A 23,797-nucleotide genomic window follows, 5' to 3' on the forward strand; every position below is an offset into this window, starting at 1 on the left:
GACAGTGTTGTGTTACATATGTCGTCATGAAATTACATATGACTGTCGTTACCAATCAAAATGCGTGTTCATTTAAATGCAATGTGTGGACTTTTTACACCATTTCTCCAATTTCCATTTAGCGAAACTCATTTTTTTATTAACGACTACACCCACCCCATCCCTAAACCTAACCTTAGTGATTATAGTGCATATACTCTTTATGAGCACATGCGTTCCCTGGGATCGAACCCACGATCGCATGATTGCATATTGTTATTGCAATGCTCTGCCAATTGAGCTACACAAAACCCAAAATATGACGCAGATAAAAGGGAACAATGCATTAAAATGAAAATGTCCTGTTGTTGATAGGGGCGCAACTTTAGCAAACGCTCCTATGGGTCGTATTTCATGAATTAAAATGAAAGTTTACTGTTGTCGATAGGGGCGCAACTTTAGTAAACACTCCTATGGGTCGTATTTCAGGGAAGTGACAAACGACCTATATGGTCGTATTGGTTGGAGAATATGTTGGGGTGAACACTTGCATGCACACAATAAGTAAGGCTTTACTTTAGTGTATGTGTGAGTTTTGCTGTTTCTCTCACACAGTGAACTGAAACGACAGAATGCCAGCTATTCTTAACTGTGTCTTGCTGCTGTCCCTCCACTTCCAGGAGAAATGTCAGCACTGTCCTCTGGCTCTGTATATTGTTGTGGCAGCTCCACCTTCACAGATTACCACAGGAGGTTATAATCCTATTTCCATTATAGCTGTTTTTTAACCTCTACAGTACAATTGAACCAAATCAATAGGACAGACATATTGCTCTCTAATTTTCATCTAATCTGTTTGAAACAATGGTTCAATTTTGCAATATTGATTGGTGATGCTAAAGACACAGAAATTAAATGCTTCAAATAAAACTTGTTTTAGACTAACTTTCAAAGCACCATATAGTAATTTCACATCCAATGACCAAGAATAAATGAAAGAAATAAAAGTAAGCATTAGAGACAACCAAGCCAATATTTAATGAGTGCAATGTTTATTTCTCCAGAGAAACTGAATCTTACAGTATATTTATATATCTATATCTATCTATATATATATATATATATATATATATATATATATATATATATATTGCATGGCCATTCATAACAGTTTTCAATTAATTTGTATAGAAGTTGTGTTTCCATAGGAATGAACTGAAAACACTCGCTGTGCACCAGTGGACACGCACCATTATGAATGCCGTGCGCATTTTACTTTCACTTTCAAATTAGCGCCAATTCGGGAGCTGTGATTGCTTTAATAGTGGGTTCATTATTATTCTTAATGAAAAACACAACAACAAAACAGTACAATGACAAACTTGCTTAAATGGGTGCTTTTACATTTTGCTTTGAAACCAAATCTTCCGCCATCGTCTTGTCAGTCAAGAGTGAGGCAAAATGGGCGAAGTGAGGTGAAATCTGACTCCTGCTGCTGATATGTGCTGCAACTCTCGTTTGGCTCACGCTGAATTGAGCAGACACGTTCAGTTTTTAATTGTAGTGTCTGTTCTCTGACTGAACTAAACTTGTATTGTATCTGACTTGTATTACTAAAAAAAAATCAAAACGACGGTGGGAGGCGGTGCCGCGGTGGGCAAGTGATGATAGTGGTGTTGCAGCTGAACACCAGCAACACCGACTGTAGCATCAAGCCTACCTCAAGCCATAATGATTTTAGGCTGCCTAAACACATTACAACATATTGTGAACAGCCTGAATGACAGCACTTACGTGAACATTAATTTTAATGTCTCTGTTATATTCCACGCAAGTCTACAATGTGCTTGTGAGACAATGTGCTCTTCTTCTGTTGTCTGAGAGTTGACTGACAGCTTTTAGGTACGTTATTGGCAGCACGTGCCACCCTCTGGTTACATGAACGTGTCACCACCGCATCAGCACTGAAAACATGGGCAATTTTTTTTAAGACAATAACCTATAACCTACAACCTATTTGATATTCTTTATTTATTTATATATATATATATATATATATATATATATATATATATAAACAAACTCTTCACCTCACATTGTCAGAAATCATTTGTTATTCTTTCTACTAACCACTGAACCACACAGACAGAAATGTATGGTAACGAGGGCAGTGAATTCATCTATGCTGACTTAAAAAAAAATAATAATAAACCAGATGGAGTAGACTTCATCTTAGTATACACAATGTTGACAGCCTGCCTACTTCCAGATGCTGCCTTATAAGAGAGCATTTCAAGGTTTTAGACACACACACATATACTTGTCCTCTCTAAAGGGAGGTAGTATTAAGGTAGGTAGGTATTTTTGACTTGAGAGGAGATTTTGAAAGAGGTCAAAGTTTACCATCTATATTTTTATATGAACAATACTTAGCTTTGTTAAATGATGAGAAACTGTAAGCTTCATTACTCTACATCCGTTGGGATGTCACTACTTCAGCTTGGTAGCAAATTAAGACCACTGAGAAAATAATCATCAGACCACCATTATTCTGTGTGGTCATGCTAAAACAAAAGAGCGAGAGGGAGAGAGAGAGAGGATAACTCGGTCAGATTCAATACCCCTCCCAGATACACATGGCCCTAATCTGGAAAGTATGGCAGTGCTCTACAGTGCGCCCATTTCACTCGCATTTGCTCCTGAAAATAACTGCGTACTACTGTGAAAAAATATTTAGGTGCACTATTGTGAGTGACCCGATCAATTCTCATAAATATATCTACAATCGGAATAAAAAGTACAACTCCCAAAATGCATCTAAACTGAACAACAGTTATGTTTCGTACTGCAATCGGCTGCTTTTCATGCCTTAATTCAAAGACTTTGCTTCAGTCAGCAGAGCAAGTGCAAAAGACGTGCGCTCAGGAGGACTACACTCCAAAGATTGTTTACAAGGTGCAACCGGTGTGACAGCCACGCGCACTTACCAGACCATCTCGTGATGCTGTTTCTTTGCAGCCAAATTAATTGTAAATACTACATTTGGATTATCATAATCAAGGTCGAAAATTAACGGGGGCTTGGGGCAAAAATGCCTCCAAAAATTTATTTAAAAAAAACACACGCATCGTTATGAATGCCCGTGCACATATAACGTTCACTTTTGAAGTAGAGGCAATTTGGAGGTGGCATTTGCTTGAATGGTGGGTGGGTTCATTATTATTCTTAATGAAAAACACAACAACAAAACAGTACAATGACAAACTCGCTTAAATATGTGCTTTTACATTTTGCTTTTTAACTAAATCTTCAAATCTCGTCTTGTCATTCAGAAAAGTGAGGTGAAATCTGACTCCTGCTGCTGATCTGTGCTGACTCTCGTTCGGCTCACTGAATTAAGCAGACGCATTCAGTTTTTAACTGTAGTGTCTATTTTCTAACTAAACTAAATGATTATTATTACTATAAAAAAATCAAAACGACGCTGGGGCCGGTGCCGCGGTCATGGTGGGCAAGTGGTATAACCAGTGTTGCTGCTGAACACCATTAACACCGTCTATCGCAGCAAGCCAAATATGTAAGTTAAGTAATATCACACGAGTAGACTCCTGTTTCTCAGAGTAATGGCATGATTGCAAATGTGATACTTACTGATCTGATTGAAGTCCAATAAACAAGCTGATATTAAGTGACAAAATTTTAGCCACAATACTGTCTGTTTTTGCTCTATTTCGTGAAAACAGTTTCAAACAAAACCAGAACTGTTGCGCATCTCCAAGCAACAGTGATTCCTGAATGAATCTGCGTTTTGAACGACTGAATGAATGACTTGCACATTACGATTTATGATTTTATACGATTTTATTTTCATATTTATATTTATGTTCATACTTAAGTAAATGATTAAGTAAACGATTAATCACGATTAATCGTTTGCAGCCCTAAAGTTCAATACCTACCATTAAATCAGTCCATATATAACAATGCTCTGATCTGGTCTATAAGATTTAGAATGTAGTGCAGAATGTGGACTGTTTTACGGTGCCTTTCTAGTGGTTATAGTGTTTGTCCTTTCAGGAGCTTGACAACTGTCATTTTATGGAATAGAGGTCCAACTGTGGAAGAGAGTGTAAAATTCAGACTATTAGACTATTATACAGACTATTAGAATGATTTCTAAAGGATCACGTAACTGAGGACTGGAGTAATGATGCTGAAAATTCAGCTTTGATCACAGGAACAAATTACATTTTACAATAAATTCACATAGAAACAGCTATTTGACTGTATTTTTGATCAAATAAATTCCACCTTGCTCTTTCAAAAACATTAAAGAAGTCTTATTTCAAACTTTTGATCACCAGTCTGTAAAATAGCCGAATGCATGTGAACTAATTAGAAAACTATATGTTTTAGACACTTTCCTAACATGGGACATAGGCTACTTGAATATGAAAGTTGCCGGTTTTGCCATGTTTAGTGTAAGTTTGAGAATGATATTTCGAGTTTTATGAATAATTTTCAAATGATTGTGAAATTACTGAAGAAATCCTGACAACAGACAGGCTACACAAGCATTCACTATTATCTGACAAGGCATTAAAACATGAAAAATCCAAAAAGGTCAAAAGTAGTTTGCAGCCCTGGAAATGAATGTCCATCGTTTAACATTAAACAGTCGGCAAATATTGCTGTATATCGTCTCGTCATGTTTAGCTGCTTATCTTACCTCGGCTCGCATTCTTCAAGCATTAAAAAGTGCCGCTTTCTGTGGACAGTAAATCCCGCCTCCTTCGATTTGATTGGATATCTCAAACGTTTTGACATTGACGAGCGCCTTTAGACAGACTGAGCAATGAGCACATTAAACAGATTAGAATTTTTGCCTTAAGTGGGCCGCGCCCGCGCGAACAATTCGTCTGGGCTGAGGGAAGGATATAGACTACGTAAATTTACTATAATTCACTCTTCATATATATTTACGTTGTAACGGGCCGGCCCACATTGTCCAGCAGCCCACCGGGAAAACTCCCGGTACTCCCGATGGCCAGTCCGCTCCTGCTCCAACGCCCCCAAAGCACTCCCGACCCCTCAGACGTACAAATTTAGTGGAGAATTCGGCCGTCCGGCAAATGTCTCCGCGGATTATCCCGCTTATACCATAGTCATTTTCCAGCATTTATATAAAACGGTTATTGATATTTTCAACGCAATATTTGACCGGAAGGGTAAAAATGACGGTTATTTTCGTCAGTTACGACTCGTTAGAGAGCACGCATTTTGTCCGCTTTGAACCAGATATAGTAAGCAAGATTACATTTATATGAATGAATGAGTTATAGCACTTATTTCAATTTATTATCGAGAGAGAGAAAGAGATTCGTACCTGAGTCTGTTCAGCGTCTCTCTCGACGCTGTGATGTTAATTGCTTCAAAACCAGTGATGTTATCCTCTCACTGCTGAGAAATATAATGTAGCTATGCAGTAGTGGAAATATTTTATTAATAAAAGTCACGGGGAAGAGTTAATAACAAGTTTCTGTGCTCCTGAGTGTTTCTGTGTGAGCGGCGCGCAGCGCGATGTGACGTGTGCGTGTGTGTGCGCGTTTCAATGAAAACATCGCATTAAAGGTATAGTTCACCCAAAAATGAAAATTCTGTCATTACCCTTATGTCGTTTCAAACAAAACAAAGACATTCGTCCATCTTCCAAATACAAAAGAAGATCTTAATGAAATCTGAGAGCTTTCTGTCCCTCCCTTGACAGCCTACTCAACTACCAAGACCAAAAAACATAATTTACCACTTTATCTACAAAATATTAATCTCCAACGCTTTCACGCAACGTCTGCTCTCATGTCAACACAACACGCGTGCGTCGTGGTGCTCTCGTGAACGCGCATGCGTGTTGTGTTGACTCGCGAGTCTATTCTCGTGTCAACACAACACTTATGCATCGTGGTGCTGTTGTGAACGTGCATTGGAGATTAATATTTTGTAAATCAAGTGGTAATTTCTTTCTTTTCTTTTTTTTTTTTTTCTTTTGCACAAACAGGCCATGATATATATTATGGGACGGTGAGACATTGCCAACTTGTTTTAAATAACGTCAAATAAGACGAGCAGTTAGCGACAGTGAAATGTATAGAGCTGCAGTGTCTGCTGGTTCGGTCTTACAATTGACTAATAGTAGCTTAATTAGCTGAAGTAGCTTAAAATTTGATTGAAAGTTTCACTAAGTCATTTTTCATTGTCAGTAAGTGAATAAAATCAATAACTGTGGGACATAAATGACAATTAGATCGAAAAGGACAACTTCTAATTTCTATTTTAAGTATTTCCTTTGTCCTTTAACCCCAGAGTAACAGACGGTCAGCCTTGGGAGCCGCAAGCCACTTGGAACATTATGCCCAACCTGTGTTTATTAACCTCATCCCAGCTAAAGGTCAGCTTGCTAATGGTCCACACAGAGTATTTCAACACACTTCATTCTGCCCCTGCAGCCGAGCTTGGCTCAGTCTCCATCTGTCAGTGCAGCAGTCTCTTCACTGCAGATCTGAGAATGGTTGTGCATTTTCACCACAAATGACTCTGTGAACAGGGATATCTGACTGTGAACTTGTGGAAAAATATACAAAGTCTATATATATATATAAGTCTAATATATAAATATATATAAGTATAGTATATAAATCTTTTATGCTCACCAAGGATGATTTATTTGATCAAAATACAGTAAAATTCCATTTCATTTCTGGCAAAAGATAACCAAAAATAGGTATTCATTCTATAAATTTCCATGACTTTTAAAATTTTTCCAGGTTTTCCATGACTGTGAGAACATTTTTGCACAGCCATTATAAGCTGATTTTTTTTCTTTGTTTTACTCATGGATTAATTTATGTTTAAAGTCCTTAAGATAGAGAAAGAATCACACCAGAAACTATTAATATTATATTACCAAGTAATTTAAACTAAACAAATTAAATGAAGATTTCACATTTATTACCTCATCATGCAGTCCTCAAAACAAACCACAAAAAAAGAGAAAACAGATTATTATTAATACAGTACAATGATAGGTAATACATTTCAGCTTTTGGAGTTTAAAAGTGGATTTTTTTTTCTCCTCTCCACAACCTCATAATTGCTCTTCGACTGTGTTTAAGGAATGATGAATGTTCTGTGAAACACCATCAATAACTGTTTGCCATTTTCATAGAGGTAATTTGGCTGAGCAAACACTAACTTCAGTCCAGACCAATGAGTATGCAAGATTTGGAAAGGGACTCGGTGTGTATGGGAACAATCATAAAAGAAAAAAGGAAGGAGAGAAAACTAAGAAAGAGAGAGAGTGTGTGTAATGTGCTGCCAGATAAGTGCTATAAATAATAGGCAGGACTTATAGGTGAAGGAGGAGAAAAAAGCTAGCTTAGCTGTCTGCAAACTGCCGCACATGGGCAAAAAACACCAAGACCACAGTAAATTGCCACATTAATGACTTTAATGGTCAGGTAATATGACAGATAATGCATCTCATAGGTTGCCACATGACCCTAAAAGTCTTTTCTACTCTCAAGAAACTAGAAAGACTAATAGAGGCAACTAGTCAGAAGAGAACATTTTAGCCACTATGCCACACCATCTTCAGTTATAAAACCTTTAGAGCTTTAATATAAGTACATGGTTGGCTGCTTGATGGGATGCTGGAACAAATAAGCAGATAATAAGGAACGTTCTCAGAACTTTGGCTAACATTCTGGCAAGGTTCTCTCAAAATTATAGACCTTATTCAGAGCAGCGCCATGACAGGTATGAAAGTGAGGCTGTGAGGGATAGACTTACCATGTTTTCAATGGCATCTGCTGTAAGAAAGCTGTATAAATCTCCCAGATCACTTATAATTTTCCACAGCTCATATTGTCAGGAGTTTTCTGTCTACTCTATTTTTGCAGTGTTTCGTCAGCAGAACAATCCAAAAACACATTAAATAACAGTGCAACCCACTGAAGAGACGTATTCTATCCATCACAGCCTTGCTTTCATTCCCATTAAAAACAAGATCTATGGAGAAAAAAAAACATTCTTAAAAAACAACATTAATAGAAAGTTCATTCAGATTTATCTGGTCTCTAATAATGTTCTCAACATTCAGAAATAACATTTTCATAACGTAATAGGAACATCAGCAAAACGTTCTAAGAGCATTTTTTTGTTGCTGTTTGTTTGGGACAGTTCCTCAGGGTGATAACAGGCTGCTTACCTTGCTTGCGGACGTCCTCTACAGCTGCGATAAGCTCCTCCTTTAGGTCCTGGCTGTCCTTAGCAATCTGCTCGCCCTTTTCTAAAAAGTTATGGGTCGCCTGCTCCACGGAATTAGCCAGCACATGAGCCTTCTTAGAGCGGCCCTTTTTCTTACTGGATGGGCCTTTGTTACTGGTGTTGACCAGGGTGGTCACCTGTGGACGAGAACAGTTAAAGATGAAGATTGTTGTGTAAAAATTTTCACATTTCGACTGAACTGCATAAAGTAGGTCTAGCTCATATGGCGCATTTAATGAAAAGGATGATCGAGCATAAGTTTGTTTGTTTCTAATCCAATGGGTCGGAAAAACTGCTGGGTTTGTGTGTTGCTTTCAGAATTATGAACAAGTAAGGGGACGCTCGCATCAGTCAAAAACATAAATATGTAGCATACATACATAGACCAACAATTTAAAAAATGCAGTCAAGCGCAAGGACGTGCCCTGTGTGAACAGACCCCAAGTGTCCCCTTCAAACTGCCCATTAAATATTAAACATAAGTTAATGTCACCAAACAAAGTCAAATGTCAAAACCTTTGAAAAAAAAAAAAAAAAAAAAAAAATATATATATATATATACTGTCACCTTCCCCAGACTACAATTCCCAACATCCACACCTGCACCCAGTCAGCCCATCATCTCATCACATGGATTCCCTGCACCTGCACATCCTCATCAGCACTTCCTTTAAAGACTCACTCCTCCTGCACTCCCTTGTCTGTCCTCGTCATAGTATTGTTGGTTGTTTTTGTTCCTGTTTCTATTATATATATATTTCAATTATCATTTTAGTTTAGATCAATAAATGTATGTCAAGACCTGAGTTTATTTTCAAATAATTATAAAGAAATGTGTAAGAAATGTAATATCTTAGGAATAAAAAACAACAAATAATAAAGTAAAATAAGAATAAATTGTTTTACATAAACCCATGTGTTTTTTTGTTTTGTTTTGTTTTTTTTAAGAAATAAGGTTAAGAAAGAAAAAAAATAGTTTTATTCTTTAACTTTATTACCTTTATCAAAAGTTTGGTGTGAATTACATATTTCTATATATTTTTATCTATCTATTTCTAGATAGATAGATAGATAGATTATCTATTGTTTTTTAAGAAATAATTCTCATATGCTAATTTGGAACTCAAGAACACTTATTATTAATGCTTATATATATATATATATATATATGAGGCTGGCTGTTCACAGAGCTCTGTGTCCAAGCACATTAATAGAGAGGCGAAGGGAAGGAAAAGATGTGGTAGAAAAAAGTGTACAAGCAATAGGGATAACCGCACCCTGGAGAGGATTGTGAAACAAAACCCATTCAAAAATGTGGGGGAGATTCACAAAGAGTGGACTGCAGCTGGAGTCAGTGCTTCAAGAACCACTACGCACAGACATATGCAAGACATGGGTTTCAGCTGTCGCATTCCTTGTGTCAAGCCACTCTTGAACAACAGACAGCGTCAGAAGCGTCTCACCTGGGCTAAAGACAAAAAGGACTGGACTGCTGCTGAGTGGTCCAAAGTTATGTTCTCTGATGAAAGTAAATTTTGCATTTCCTTTGGAAATCAGGGTCCCAGAGTCTGGAGGAAGAGAGGAGAGGCACACAATCCACATTGTTTGAGGTCCAGTGTAAAGTTTCCACAGTCAGTGATGGTTTGGGGTGCCATGTCATCTGCTGGTGTTGGTCCACTGTGTTTTCTGAGGTCCAAGGTCAACGCAGCCGAATACCAGGAAGTTTTAGAGCACTTCATGCTTCCTGCTGCTGACCAACTTTATGGAGATGCAGATTTCATTTTCCAACAGGACTTGGCACCTGCACACAGTGCCAAAGCTTCCAGTACCTGGTTTAAGGACCATGGTATCCCTGTTCTTAATTGGCCAGCAAACTCGCCTGACCTTAACCCCATAGAAAATCTATGGGGTACTGTGAAGAGGAAGATGCGATATGCCAGACACAACAATGCAGAAGAGCTGAAGGCCACTATCAGAGCAACCTGGGCTCTTATAACACCTGAGCAGTGCCACAGACGGATCGACTCCATGTCACGCCGCATTGCTGCAGTAATTCAGGCAAAAGGAGCCCCAACTAAGTATTGAGTGCTGTACATGCTCATACTTTTCATGTTCATAATTTTCAGTTGGCCAGGATTTCTAAAAATCCTTTCTTTGTATTGGTCTTAATATATATATATATATAAGTAAAATATTTATATTTATATTATAATAAATATTTATATATAATCAGTGTATATACACCAAACCCAGGTATTTATATAAATTCATAAAGTTATTACCATCAAATTCCATCATTGAACTTTTTTGTAGGCATTTATACAATTTACCCTTTATATCAGTGTTGTTAAGTGGTTTATAAGAGAAGTAGCAAAACCTTCTAAGGTTTGAATTTGTGAAGAGTTTGCTATGCAATGTTAAATCTAAGTCAATCAAAATCCTCAACATTTCCACATTAAGGAGCATGCATTTGGACAGTGTAAAAAATAACATTGCTTACTTGCTTTGACAGAAGAGATTATTTGCATTGCATACATTTCTAGCAATTTACCACATTTGTCTACACTATTAGATCTAGACATTCCCAATAAAGCCTGTGCTGTTAAGAAACATTTTATGTGATGTATAGTGACTCATTCAATAGTAAGGCATTAAGCTCTCAGAGGGCCTATAAAACAGTGCTGGTTTTCACTTTCTGCTGCAGGCCTCTGCTGGGACTGTTCTCCCAGGGTAATGTATTTTCAAGGACACACACACTAAGCAATTACCAAAGTACAACAAAGGACTAACTTGAGTACCTTGTCCAGACTCAGCCTATACAGATGATAAAACTCAAGACCACCTTTGCCTGAACATTTGTCACAGTTATTCTCAAAGCCGATGCAATAACACTGGATTACATTAAGAGAGGTTTAATCAAAACAAACCATAGTTGACTTTTAAAGAAGAACATTGCAAGTGATCGTTAGTAAATTCAGCTTAGACTGAGTTAATGATAATGACAGAACTGGACAAAAGGGACAAAAGATTGAAATTACTTTGCAAGGCAAATCTTATGTAAGAAATAGCAGTTAATATTGCCAGCAAATGTTGCATTAAGCTTCGTTACAGGAACTGGAGAAATGGTATTCAATCTAACACTCTCCACTAAACAGAGTTCAGAAAGTTCAGAAGATGCATTAGAGATAAATGTACAGTCAGTACAGTCATTATCACAAAACAAACCCCGGCAAGGTTGCGGCATGAAGAAAAGATGAAAGATTTAGGTAAGAAACTGTGACAGCTCTCCTGTGAATCGGTTGCCTCAGGCTACAAAAATATATGACTGCAGAATGCTGCTATTGACCAATCTGAATCAAGTATTTCAGAGTTATTAAAGGAGGAATAGTTATTTAGAGTCAGATCTTTTCAATCAATTGGTTGTAGCTACAGAAGATTTTTAATACAATGTACAAGTCATTTTATGATGCCATAGTATTTTGTGTCTCTTGAGAATCTTGACAGCCAGCTTTCCCTCATTCATGTGCATCATATTGAAAAGTGAAGTCGTAATATTCTTCGAAAATTCATACAGGTTTGGAGCTACTGTACATGATGGTGAGTAAATAATGACAGAATTATTATTCTTGGGTTAAGCTTCCTGAAAAATCCTGTTTCACTGTAGATGATTTCAGTGCTCCTGTAAAGGGAATTCCCTGACACTACTATCACTCATCACCACACAATCAGTCCCAACTGAGACTTACCTTTCCTTGAATAACACTGTCAGTGTCAATAGCAGCGTCAGCAAGACAAATGAAGCACTAACATTCATAAATGAACCCCAGTTATGGAATTCTAATAATGTGTGAACAATAAAACTCCAGTCCTTTGGTAAGGACAGTGGGGAAATTTTCAATAGTATTATGACAACAAAAGTATAAAAAATGGTAGCAACAGAAAGACAATCACGAATGGATTTCTTTGTGAACATCTCCTCATTCCTTGTTCTGTGTAACACAGAGAGATGAAGACTATCATCCAGTGCCAAGGGCATTGATTTATCCATAGCGCCAGAGGCTAACCTTCCAGATGCTTGCTGAGCTGGCTTTCATCATTATCATGATCTAATCAGCACTGACCATGAAATCAGATCACTTTTATGATGTAAGTGTCATTCTAGAGGGCTTTTCACACTTGAAATAGTTAACCCTGGGTCATTCTAAACGTCATTCTTCACATTTCAAATTGCTCATTTATTTACCTAGAGTTACCAGTAAATCATGGGTATAAACTGACGTTTCACGCTGTACATTCCTAAACCCTGGGTTAACATCCTTATTTGCATATAGGGTTGCCAGTGTCATTGATCAGATGAACGCAGTATGCAACCTGTTTTAAAAAAAAGGCTCTAGCATTGCATGTCCTCATAGTACATATTGCCAATTGAATGGACTTGTCAGACTACAAAGGTAAGAATGAAACGGTCTCTTCTTCACTCCAATTCATTGACATTTTTCCCCTCAAACTACTTTCCAATTGAGAGTTTCCGTGACAGACCAAATCATGTGAATATGAGGCACACGGCTGACTGTCAGTTGCTGTTTTTTCTTCATTTATTTTTGCTTAATATTTGACATCACTAAAACTGACATGTCAAAATGATTCTTTCATCACAGCAAAAAAAAAAAAAAAAAATGTTTTAATGATTGAGGACAACTAAAAAATTGTTATGAGCTGCCTGCAAGGAGTGAAATTATTATCATTAATAAGATGTTTTCCACTTTTTAAAAAAATAAATGAATAAATCACAGAATGTTAAGATATATTTAAGAGTCAGACAGACAGATTCACAAATTGATCCAAATGTTACCACAACTGCACAACTCATGCAAAGTTCTTCAAGTCCATCTGACAACTCTGGTCTAATTGGAGACACACTCCACTGCTGGGGTTTTATCGGCTGGGTTTCCATGGAGACGCCCACAGTCCTGTCAAAGTCATCAACAAAAGGTCCAGGTGAAAATAAAAGTTGCACTGCCACATTATATCGCACAGGTGGTATGGCAAAAGTCAACAAAACTATGAAATAAAACAACTGGAAGTGTGGGAATATAGCGACCAAACAAAACAAACCAAAACTAACAAACCTAAAAAAAAAAAAAAAAAAGCTTATGAAAAGTTTTGACTGAAAATTATGTACTTGTACTTGTGCTAAATTTCTTTGAAATAAATGCCATTTATTATAATAATCCAAAGACATAATACATTTTTAACTGAACTGTGGCTTATGTGCCATATTATCATATAAGTATAGTCATTTACATTGTTTTTTGTACATTCTATTCATCGAAAAACTCCCGAAAACAAATGCATGTTTTCAATTGTTTTCAACATTGATAATAAATTGATAAAAAATAAAACAAAGCACCAAATCAGCATACTAGAATAATTTCTGAAGGATCATGTGACACAGAAGACTTTCCACCACAGGAATAATTTACATTTTAACACAATCATTTTAAATTGTAATAATATTTCACAATATTACTGTTTTTGAACAAATAATTGGAGCCTTAATAAATAGCATTCCCTTCTGCAACAGCATTTTTTGATATTCTCTATACAGACAATTTCACCAAGATGGATGATTTGGCTGAAAGTGCCGTGGGAAAGCTCATTATTTCCCAATGAAGATTCCTAAGACTGTGTTTCAGGTGTCCATGCCAAAACGATCACGGTTGCTAACAGCAGAGGATGTCAAGGGGAAGAAAAGACGCCATCTAACAGACAAAAGTGTGAAACCCCCCTGTACTGGATTTTAGGAAGAAAGATCCGTTTCTACCAGCCAGCCCACAATCCTTTCACAGTGTCAGAAAAACACAGAGGGTGGCAGTAATCCTACATGGGGGGCCCAAAAGAAGGGAAGTCTGCTTGAGTTGGGAAACCTAATTGAAAATCTCAACCTAAAATGACAAATGAAGCGGCACAGCCACTCCACCTTCTTCTGATTTCAAGGAAGTGCTGGTGGAGATGAGGTACTCTTAATAGTCATGCATGACAACAACGAAAGAAAATTATAACATTTTCAGTGTCAGTCCATTTTCTTAAAACAGAAAAAAAGCTATAGTGAAAAAAGAAAATAACAGGATAAAAGAAAGAACAAAATGGTAATGGAGACATACTTTCTTTCTGTCTAATGCAAAGCAACAAAATACAGCCAAAAAGCCTCTTTGAACTTCACATGAAAAGTGTTAGATAATAAAATAGCATTTATGTTATACTATTTCACTATTAATTCACACAGAATATCATATGATCATTATTCTCTGAATGTCACAATAGGCCTCATAATGATAAATCATGCAAATTGTTTAGTAATTAATGGCTGCATTTTAAAAGCTCAATGGAAAACATGGTCAAAGTAGGAACTGTTTGAACTGAGTGTCACATTACAATACTTGACCTGCAACAAGTGCACTGCTGGGCAACACTGAAGCAAGTCATGTGATACGGCCTCTTTAAAAGTGTATTTAAACAAGTACAATCAAACTGATTGAAACATTTAGTGTATGAGTAATCAAACTACTAAATTCAAATCTGCATTTGTGCAGTTCCATGCACTGCGTCATTGCTGCTGACCCGGAGAAAGTAACTGGTCATGTGGTTGTTGTTTATACATCTCAAATAGCCATTTAAATTACATAACATTTTTATTCTATGTTATAGACTATATTAGACAGATATTGATTTTTTGATGGTCGATGCGGATATCTTAGAGAGCAGGGTCACCGAAGACTGATATAAAGTCAATATATATGATATCACACTATATAAAACACATGCATAACAATTGCTGAAATCATTTTTTTATGTAATATTTACTAAATTAGAAATAAATAGTTTGAACATGTATTAATTGCTAATAGGAAAGTGAAAATGAGTGCAGAATGATCCGTGTGCTCGTTTTCCTTCAATATCCACTCCAGCTTACATTAATTTTTTGTTTGTTTGTTTTGTAAAATAAAACAAGAGTTGTATAGATATAATTTATGTTCATCTACAAAATTAATTTCAAGTATGAAAAGCATAATTTGAACTTAAATCTGTAAAATAAATACCAGGTAACTCTGATTTTATATACATTACACAGTGAATATTATATGGATATGGATTTGCAAAAGTTTACAAGGTTTGTTAAATAAATGTTTATTAGATATCCACAGACTTGTTTAAATTATATAAATGCATATTTGCTGAATGCTGATGGAATTGAGTTTTAAGTATTAAGTAAGGTGATTAAGTATTATAGCGTTTGCCTAATAACAGAAAAGTAAACACCATTCTACTTTTTCATATAGACTTTACTTTCTTTGTTTAACTGTTCTGTCTGGAATCTGGCTTTTCCCGTAGATGGTCTGCTCACGCGCTTTAACCTCACGCACGAGCAGATCCGTCTCCTCACTAGAGAAGTGTTCAGTTTTTCCGCTTGCAAATTCTGCCATGTAAATAGCAAATCCGCCATGGCGCGAGCACAACTGGCTTTTAAAGGGAATGGGAGATGAGACTCTGACTGGTTTATTGCACATTTCACCCAAAACACAACCATTACTCATTAATAGAATAGGGACAACCCTTTTAGACCATGCACCGGGCGCACCGACCATTTTTCCTGTCCTTAAATTAGCAAAAGTGGATTCGGACACGCCCTACGTTCACTTGCGTCGTGCGCTTTAGACCATGTGCTTAGATAGTTAAAATAGGGCCCAGAGAAGGAGAGCTAAGACGCTCAGGTGCTGGCGCTGTCAAAATAAAAGTCCCAATTTTGACACATTGGCCAAACAGAAAAACTTACAGGCCAATGCTGATAATTAATGATAAAAAATGGCAAATATCAACCAATATATCGACCTGGCGATATATCGGTCGACTATTATTATAGACATTCAAATAATCACATAATTTAGGGACATTTTGAGTTGAATTTAAAGCAAACAATTGACTAAGGAACTCATGCAGCAGCCAGAAAGCATTCAATATATATGTATTCAGCATCATTCTAGCCACTGTCTTGAGATGTGACCATTCCACTTAATTTACTGGATTTAAACTTATATTCAGGACACCTGAATTGTGCTTTGACAGATTAGTTAGACAACTGCCCACAGAGTGATTCAGAATTGTGAGAATTCAGTCACTAATTATAGATCTCAATAGATGTCCGACATCCTGCCATACATGGCAGGGACTGTCTCCTACAGCGAAAAGGAAAAAAAAGGAAAAAATGCTGACAGAAGAAAGGGAGGGAAGCCCTATGGGATGAGAAGTCAGAAGGAAAGAATGAGGACACGTGTGCTTGAGCTGTCCCGAGGCCCAATTTGAGAGATATATCATGCCGAGATGAAGCAGGTGGCCTGGAGAATAGACTGACAGCTCGGTGTAAAAGCACCTACCTATCCATGCGATGAGATCTAACGCTTAGTCAGGCTCACTTTAGCCTGCAAAACCATGCTCACAGCCAGACTGGAGACATAATGAGTTGTTTCACTTCAGTAAACCAAAGAAATAAACATTCGTTTATTTAAAACAACTGCTTAGTGTAGTGGAACCAAGAACCACTGCGGGTCTGAGCATGATAAAACTGTCAATGGCATATTAAAGGCCCCAAGTGTGGTAAGTGACCTGAAAACTTTAAATGAGGTCCAATAAAAGCCACAGTCCATCTCGAAAACATCACTAGCTATCGTTGCTGACCTTTCCCCACGGTCCATAGACCTCTACAGTTCTGTTTTATCAGTAATCAATAATACTAAATGTTCCACGACTGATCTCCTTGGCTCAGAGGGCCCACCAGTGAATCCAGCCACATATAATTAAAAGGACACCACAATACTGCTTGGATTTCTGCTGGCTGTTTTCTAAGCCTGCAGCTCAGGTCTTGGGACAATCTAATGCTTTGGCATTAACTGAAGCCTTCAGCAAAAAAATTTTTGGTTTAACTACAGAAGGGGAGAAGGTAGTGCTTTGTGATTTGGTAAAAAAAAATAAAAAAATAATCATGCAATTATTTTGACAAATAATTTGAACTTTAATATGACAAACATTTAAACATCTCACAATGATGCAGAAATTTACACTGAAACCGAAGCTAAAACCAGAACTAAGCAAAAAAGTACTAAGCTGTTTTTGTATTTGCATTCTATTGCCAAATTTACACTATAATGGTGGCACAGAAGCACTTAAGTGGCATTTAGGTGTCTCAGACTGTTTAATGCTGCTCAGAGGTGGTATAAATGAATTTAAACTGCAAAAAACAAGTGTATCCTTTGATACAAAGGGCTAAGGTGTGATCAGAACAGGCATAAGTATGGCTTTAATGTGGCATTGTACACTCTAAAAAAATGCTGGGTTAAAAACAACCCAAGTTGGGTTGAAAATGGACAAACCCAGCGGTTGGGTTAAATGTTTGCCCAATGTGCTGGGCAGTTTCATTTAACCCAACTATTGTTTAAAAAATGACTATATGGCTGGCTTAAAATGAATCCAAAATAGGTTGGAAATTAAAAATCAGACACATAATTACTAGAGGCAACAATAGTAATCAAAAGGTGAACATTTATTTATAAGCAATTTAATAATTGTTTATTGTTTAATTATTATTCATTAAACTTATTAATAAATGTTCATTTATTAAACATATTAATAAATGTTAATTTCCAACATACTTTGGGTTCATTTTAAGCAAGCAGTACAGTAATTTTTAAACAATAGCTGAGTTAAATAATACTACCCAGCAGGTTGGGCAAACATTTAACCTATTTGTTGAATTAAAACAACCCATTCTCTGGGTTAAAACAACCCAATTGCTGGGTTTGTCCATTTTCAACCCAACTTAGATTGTTTTTAACCCAGCATTTTTTTAGAGTGTATCTACACCAAATTCAGTAGGCTGGCACAGAGCATTAAAAGTGGATATGTGGACTTAAAAGTGGACGTAAAATAGTTTCTGTTTAGTTCAGAACAGGATCTCAATGCTCTAAAAAATGCTAGGTTGTTTCCACCCATGTTTGTGTCAAATATGGACAAACTCAACTATTGGTTTAAAATTTTTAAATTATTTTTTTTAAACCCAACGGTTGGGTTTGTCCATATCTGACCCAAACATGGGCCAAAACAACCCAGAATTTTTTTTTGGCAGAAAACTACAGTAGTTATGGTCAGTGTTGGGGGTAAAGCATTACCAAGTGAGTTATGTAATCAGATTACTTTTCTTCCAGGTAACTAGTAAAGTAATTTATTACTTTTAAATGTACATTTATCTGTAAAATATCTGTATAAAGGGCATTTACAAATGTGAAATAAAAACTTTTATGTTATTGAAAAACAAACAAGTAAGCCCAGCCCAGGTGAAAAGTAACACAAAAGAAACATTACTTTACAAAAAAAAAAAAAAAAAGCTAACACAGATAGTTATTTTTTAGGGAGTAATGCAATATTGTAATGCTTTACTTTTAAGTAACATTCCCCAACACTAGTTATAGTTTTAATTTTTTCAAAATAGTTTTAATATGATTATTATTCTGAATCTGGGTAAATCTGTGAAGTTTGATTTATACAGTAGTAACAGATTTGTTTGAAATTACAGAAACATACAAATAACAAATATTCACTGCTTTGAATTCTCAGTGCACATAACTGTGAACTACACCTTGGGTAGAAAGTGAATTAATAGAATAGAATTTGCATTAAGTGGTTGCATATTGCAAACTGCTCTGTAACGACTGAAAACACTGTATTGTGAACCCTATGTGCTCCGAGTCAGTGTCAGAAAATCATCTTCAAAAACAGCACTGTCTTCTGCGTTACCCACAATGAGAATATGTCCATATTTACAACTTAAGCATGAGGGAGCCGCCGATTCTAATTAAAGACCATCAGGTTTACCAGTGAAAATGGAGGAGAGATTTCAGCATCTTATTATATTATCAGCAGGATCTCACCGTTCCCTCTGCTTTCCACCTTATCTTTCCTCCTGTGTGTTGAGAATACATTTCCCAGATAGATTTCCATTCCAGAATTCCATTCAGAGAGAGTGAACATGACATTGCCTGAATCACTAGCATGAGGATGACCATAAATATCATTCCTGATTGAAAAGCAGTGTGAGCGATCGCTCCACCATTAAAACAATACGGCCTCCCTGAGAAGCTTTGACCTGAGGTGAAGGTCAACGATACTCTCACAGAGAGATGGGAGCCCCGCCAAAAGAGGCTGGAGAGAAAATCCTTTGTTTCTCCTCACCCACTGGATTTAGTCAGAACACGTTATCTCCTCAGGGAGAAGCAGACAAAGCGGATGCCAAGCAAGAGCGCACTCATGCCATGTACCAAAACTGCATTCAAATTAAGACATGGAGACCTTCTGATGAGTAGAGTCACACTTTTTACCTGCTTCAATCACATTAAAGTACACTATCAGAGTCCAAATTACAAATTAACCAACACAAAAAAAAAAAAAAAAAAAAAAAATTAACAAAATTAATAATGAAGAAATGTTTATTGACATTAAAGACTACAGTAATGGAATCACAAGAATAAGCTATATTTTAAAGGGGTCATATGATGCTATTTTAAAAGTTCATTCTTTTGTTTATTGGGTGTAATAGAATAGGTTAACATGCTTTAATGCTTAAAAAAACACATTATTTTTCACATACTGTGCATTATTGCAGCTCCTCTATTACCAGTCTGTCTGAAACATGCTGATTTCTACAAAGCCCCTCCTTCTGAAAAGCTCAGAATGCTCTGATTGGCCAGCAGACCCAGTGTGTTGTGACTGGCCAAATACCTCAAGCATGTGTCGGAAATGTAGGCTGAATCTGAAAACCTAGACAGCTGACTTGTTGCCTCGCTGCCTTCTCAGGCATGACATGTAATGCAGCGTTTGTGCATGAAGGCACCTCACGAAACTGATTATGGACAGACTTATGAGGCAGCGTAACAATTTAATGATCTACAAAAATGTAAAACGTACATTTACATACAAACTGACCAGCAAATGCAACTTTCGGACGCCATCTTTATTTTTCTAGCTCAAGACTCGACCCTCACACTGGTTGCCAGTTTGAGAACATGCAACAGGAATGAGCGCAATGGATAATGTAAGTTGATGAGTTGATTTATCCACATTTTAATGTGCCTCTGGACATAGAGCTGGACATAGAATTTGTGATCTCTGACCTAGTTTGTTTGCTGGCTTCATGACTACAATACGCTCTGTTTTCCACCAAATGGCAACTCGGGGTGTTGAAATACTATTGGGTAAATTGGCAGGGGGTGGGATCACACAGACCAAAACAAAAATAGATATTGATTCTGACAAGGAACGCACATTTCAAAGTAGAATAACTGGCTGTAGCATGTTTTCAGCATGTGAACTTAGCATGTTTCCTAAATAACCGCAAACATGGTATTTTTGTGCTTTAGTACAGTCAAAAAATTACATACAGCACCTTTAAGCAATTGTAAACACACAGTTAATAATGTCATCGGTTTTACAACATCAGTTCGAGCTTGAGTCGGATTCTGAAAATGCGAATGATCAAGCCGATCAATCAGAACCAACTCTGCAAGCACTACTTCAGCAGAACGTTTCACAGTGGTGTGTAGTCTTTGTATAGAGGGTATGCATTGACATCACTTTTCCGCCGGAACACGCTCCCTCAGCCGGAGCCTGCTGCATGACTGGATTTAATAGGGGAACCTGCGAAAATGCGAGTAAAGCAAACAATTACACTAAAGTTTGGGCTCGATAGTGTTCCTTACAACTTGTCAAAGAAACCTAATCCATAGATATTGCAGCCAGGAATCGTGTTTCCTGACATTTAGATGTGCCTGATTTCGACACCGGGGGAAATACATAGCAAATCTACCTGTGAACGCTTTATATAAATACAATATAGGTAGGTCTAAATCGGAGTGATCACTTATATCAATGTTATATATATCGTCATATTGTCCAGCCCTAAAACTTGTATAGTTTTTGTCAGTGTTTATTTAAACATACCCAATTATGCAGAATATAAGATGGTAAATATTTAATTGATAAGTTGTCAATGCAATATATAACAATACAATATATAGGCTATGATTTTACCCCAAAATCCAATATTTTGACACAAAATGATAACTGCAAATCCATGTTTCTGAGTTCAGTTGTTTCTGTGAATTGCAGCGATCCATTTGCTTCTTTTTTTTCTGTAGCTTTTGGCAGTCCGTAAAAATATACCTCAGATTTCTTGTCAAATACATTTGTACAGTCAATCGCAAAGCTCTTTCCAGTTTTGGATGTGTTTTGTGTGTTTTTCGTGGCATTCACGCTGAAAACCAATACTGCCATTTAGTCTTTTTGCCACTCAGTGGGCGTAACCGCAGTCACAATGGCCGACAGTGACGTTACGTGCATACCCTCTATATAGCCGGCGTTGTACTTTCCCAGGTTCAGTAAGCTGTCCTCTATAAAATGTACTGTGCACAAGCAAATTTTTGAGTTGTAATGCTCAGGAACAGCATTATAAATAAATCTTAACCACTGATTTCTAACAAAGAGGTTTTGCTTTTACATCCAAACACACAACATCTCCATGACATGAAGACAACACTACAATTCACTGAAGCCTCACCTTCTCTCTTTGCATATGCCTTTGGGCGTCATTATGCTAATATTTCATATTGTGTTGTAGACATTTGAGGAAGTAATATCTGGACATATATTTTAATTTTTCTACAACATAATGGTAAATATTTCAAAAATGCCTGATGTAACACCACTTTTGTGAGCCTTGTTAAAATTGTTCATATAAAATTATAAAATTGGTATATATATTAATTGCTATAAAATTTTATTAGTATAATTCAAAATAATTAACAGAAAATCAACCATGGCCAAGAATAAAGAGTTAAATGGGTCATTGACGAATAAGGTTTTTAAAAGTGTAAAAAAACATAATGGAGATATAATTCATTTTTAAGTTTAATAAGTGTTAACAATGAGATTAGTCAGTTAACACGATGGACAAGATGGACAATTTGTCACCAAAAAAGTCATTCGGTTTAACCAAAATTTCAGTTTTACCAAATGACACTTTTGGTTTTACCGGATGACGATATTTTCAAACAATGCTAACAGACTGATATCTAGCTAGCTAGCAAATGGACAATCAAACATTTTATATTTAGTACACGTTTTTTAAATATTACAACATTTTCCATGTTTTATAGCGGTTGTACCGAATGACCTGAATGTGAAAACATGATTTTTTCAAATAGTTAAGAGAGAGATAGTTACTTTGCTTCATGACCATGTGGTCCTTTGCAGGTGTCTGAATGATGTCACATCCTGTCACATAATATTGACCACATGACTTAATCCAAAATGGTCCCTTTATATTGGTTACTCTGAATAACATCAATTAAATTAATTTTCCGGACATTCTTTCTCATAACAAAGCAATGACTTCTACACATAATTTTAATACCATTGTGCACTATGATGATATATAATGTTATAAAATCATGCCAGAATAAAAAATATAAACATTTATTACATTTTAAGTTATTTTAATCACAAATGAAATGGCTGTATTGGCCTTTGGACGGTTAAACCGAATGACCTTTTGACACTTCAAAATTTTTAAAATACATTTGTATGTAGCAAAATATAATTAAAACCTTTTGGATTTAATAAAATAGATCTAGTTGTACTACCTTACATACTTTGGATGTCATATCTTTGTTTTTTATTATTATTAAGGCCTTTGGACAAAAATAAATAAATAAATAAATAAATAAATAAAAATAAAAATGACCCGTCACGTCATTGACCCATATACAACATGAAATTGTAATGTTTCATTTAATTTCCTTTAACTTCCACAATGTGACACATTTATGTATTTAAAAGAATATATTCAGTCAAAAATAATGTAGAGAGGATTTGATTGGACAGTGAAAAGCCAGCTATGATATTGTTAGTTCTCATTCTGCGTTGTCAATGTGGCCTTGTTTACATCAGCAGAAAAACATTTTGTTCTTTAGAATACTGTGCAAGACAATTTTGTCTAAGAAAAAAAAAAAAAAAAAAAAAAAGCGAGATGTAGCCAGACGGTCTTGTTGATCCTCAGATGACATTTTCATCCTGTATTTTCACGCCCACATTCCTTGACAAAGCCTTCCTCAAACAGACAGGTTGCTTGAGCATTTTTGGTTGATCTAAAGATGACCAGACAGACTCTGCAAATGCAGCAGTATTAGCAAGCGCTTTGAGCTTAGACTACATAAGAAGTGCTGGCTGGCAGATGACTCAGCTTGTCACACGGGCCTCGACAGAATTATGAGGCGGCGATACTGTGGCCACACGTCAATTCTGTGTTAGTCACAGTCAAGGACTCCAAAAGAGCAAGGGTGCTTGGAAGCCTCTTACCCCTGTCGCCCATCCTTCTTTCATGTTTGCAGCATGG

The 23,797-nt window shown here is 36.5% G+C and overlaps 1 protein-coding gene across 2 annotated transcripts in view; it reads right to left on the reverse strand.

Moving 5' to 3' along the window:
• Positions 1–23,797, reverse strand: part of ctnna2 (catenin (cadherin-associated protein), alpha 2) — a 455,639-nt gene that overhangs the window by 372,017 nt on the left and 59,825 nt on the right. The window contains exon 3 of one of the 2 annotated variants that reach the window (XM_051898161.1): positions 8,243–8,438. In XM_051898161.1, coding sequence (XP_051754121.1) covers positions 8,243–8,438 — 196 coding nt within the window. Of the gene's footprint in view, positions 1–5,365; positions 5,510–8,242; positions 8,439–23,797 lie in introns of those variants that run through there. The other variant, XM_051898166.1, reaches the window with a different exon arrangement.

Source organism: Ctenopharyngodon idella, chromosome 1 (genome assembly GCF_019924925.1).
Source record: "Ctenopharyngodon idella isolate HZGC_01 chromosome 1, HZGC01, whole genome shotgun sequence".
Taxonomy (NCBI): Eukaryota; Metazoa; Chordata; class Actinopteri; order Cypriniformes; family Xenocyprididae; genus Ctenopharyngodon; species Ctenopharyngodon idella.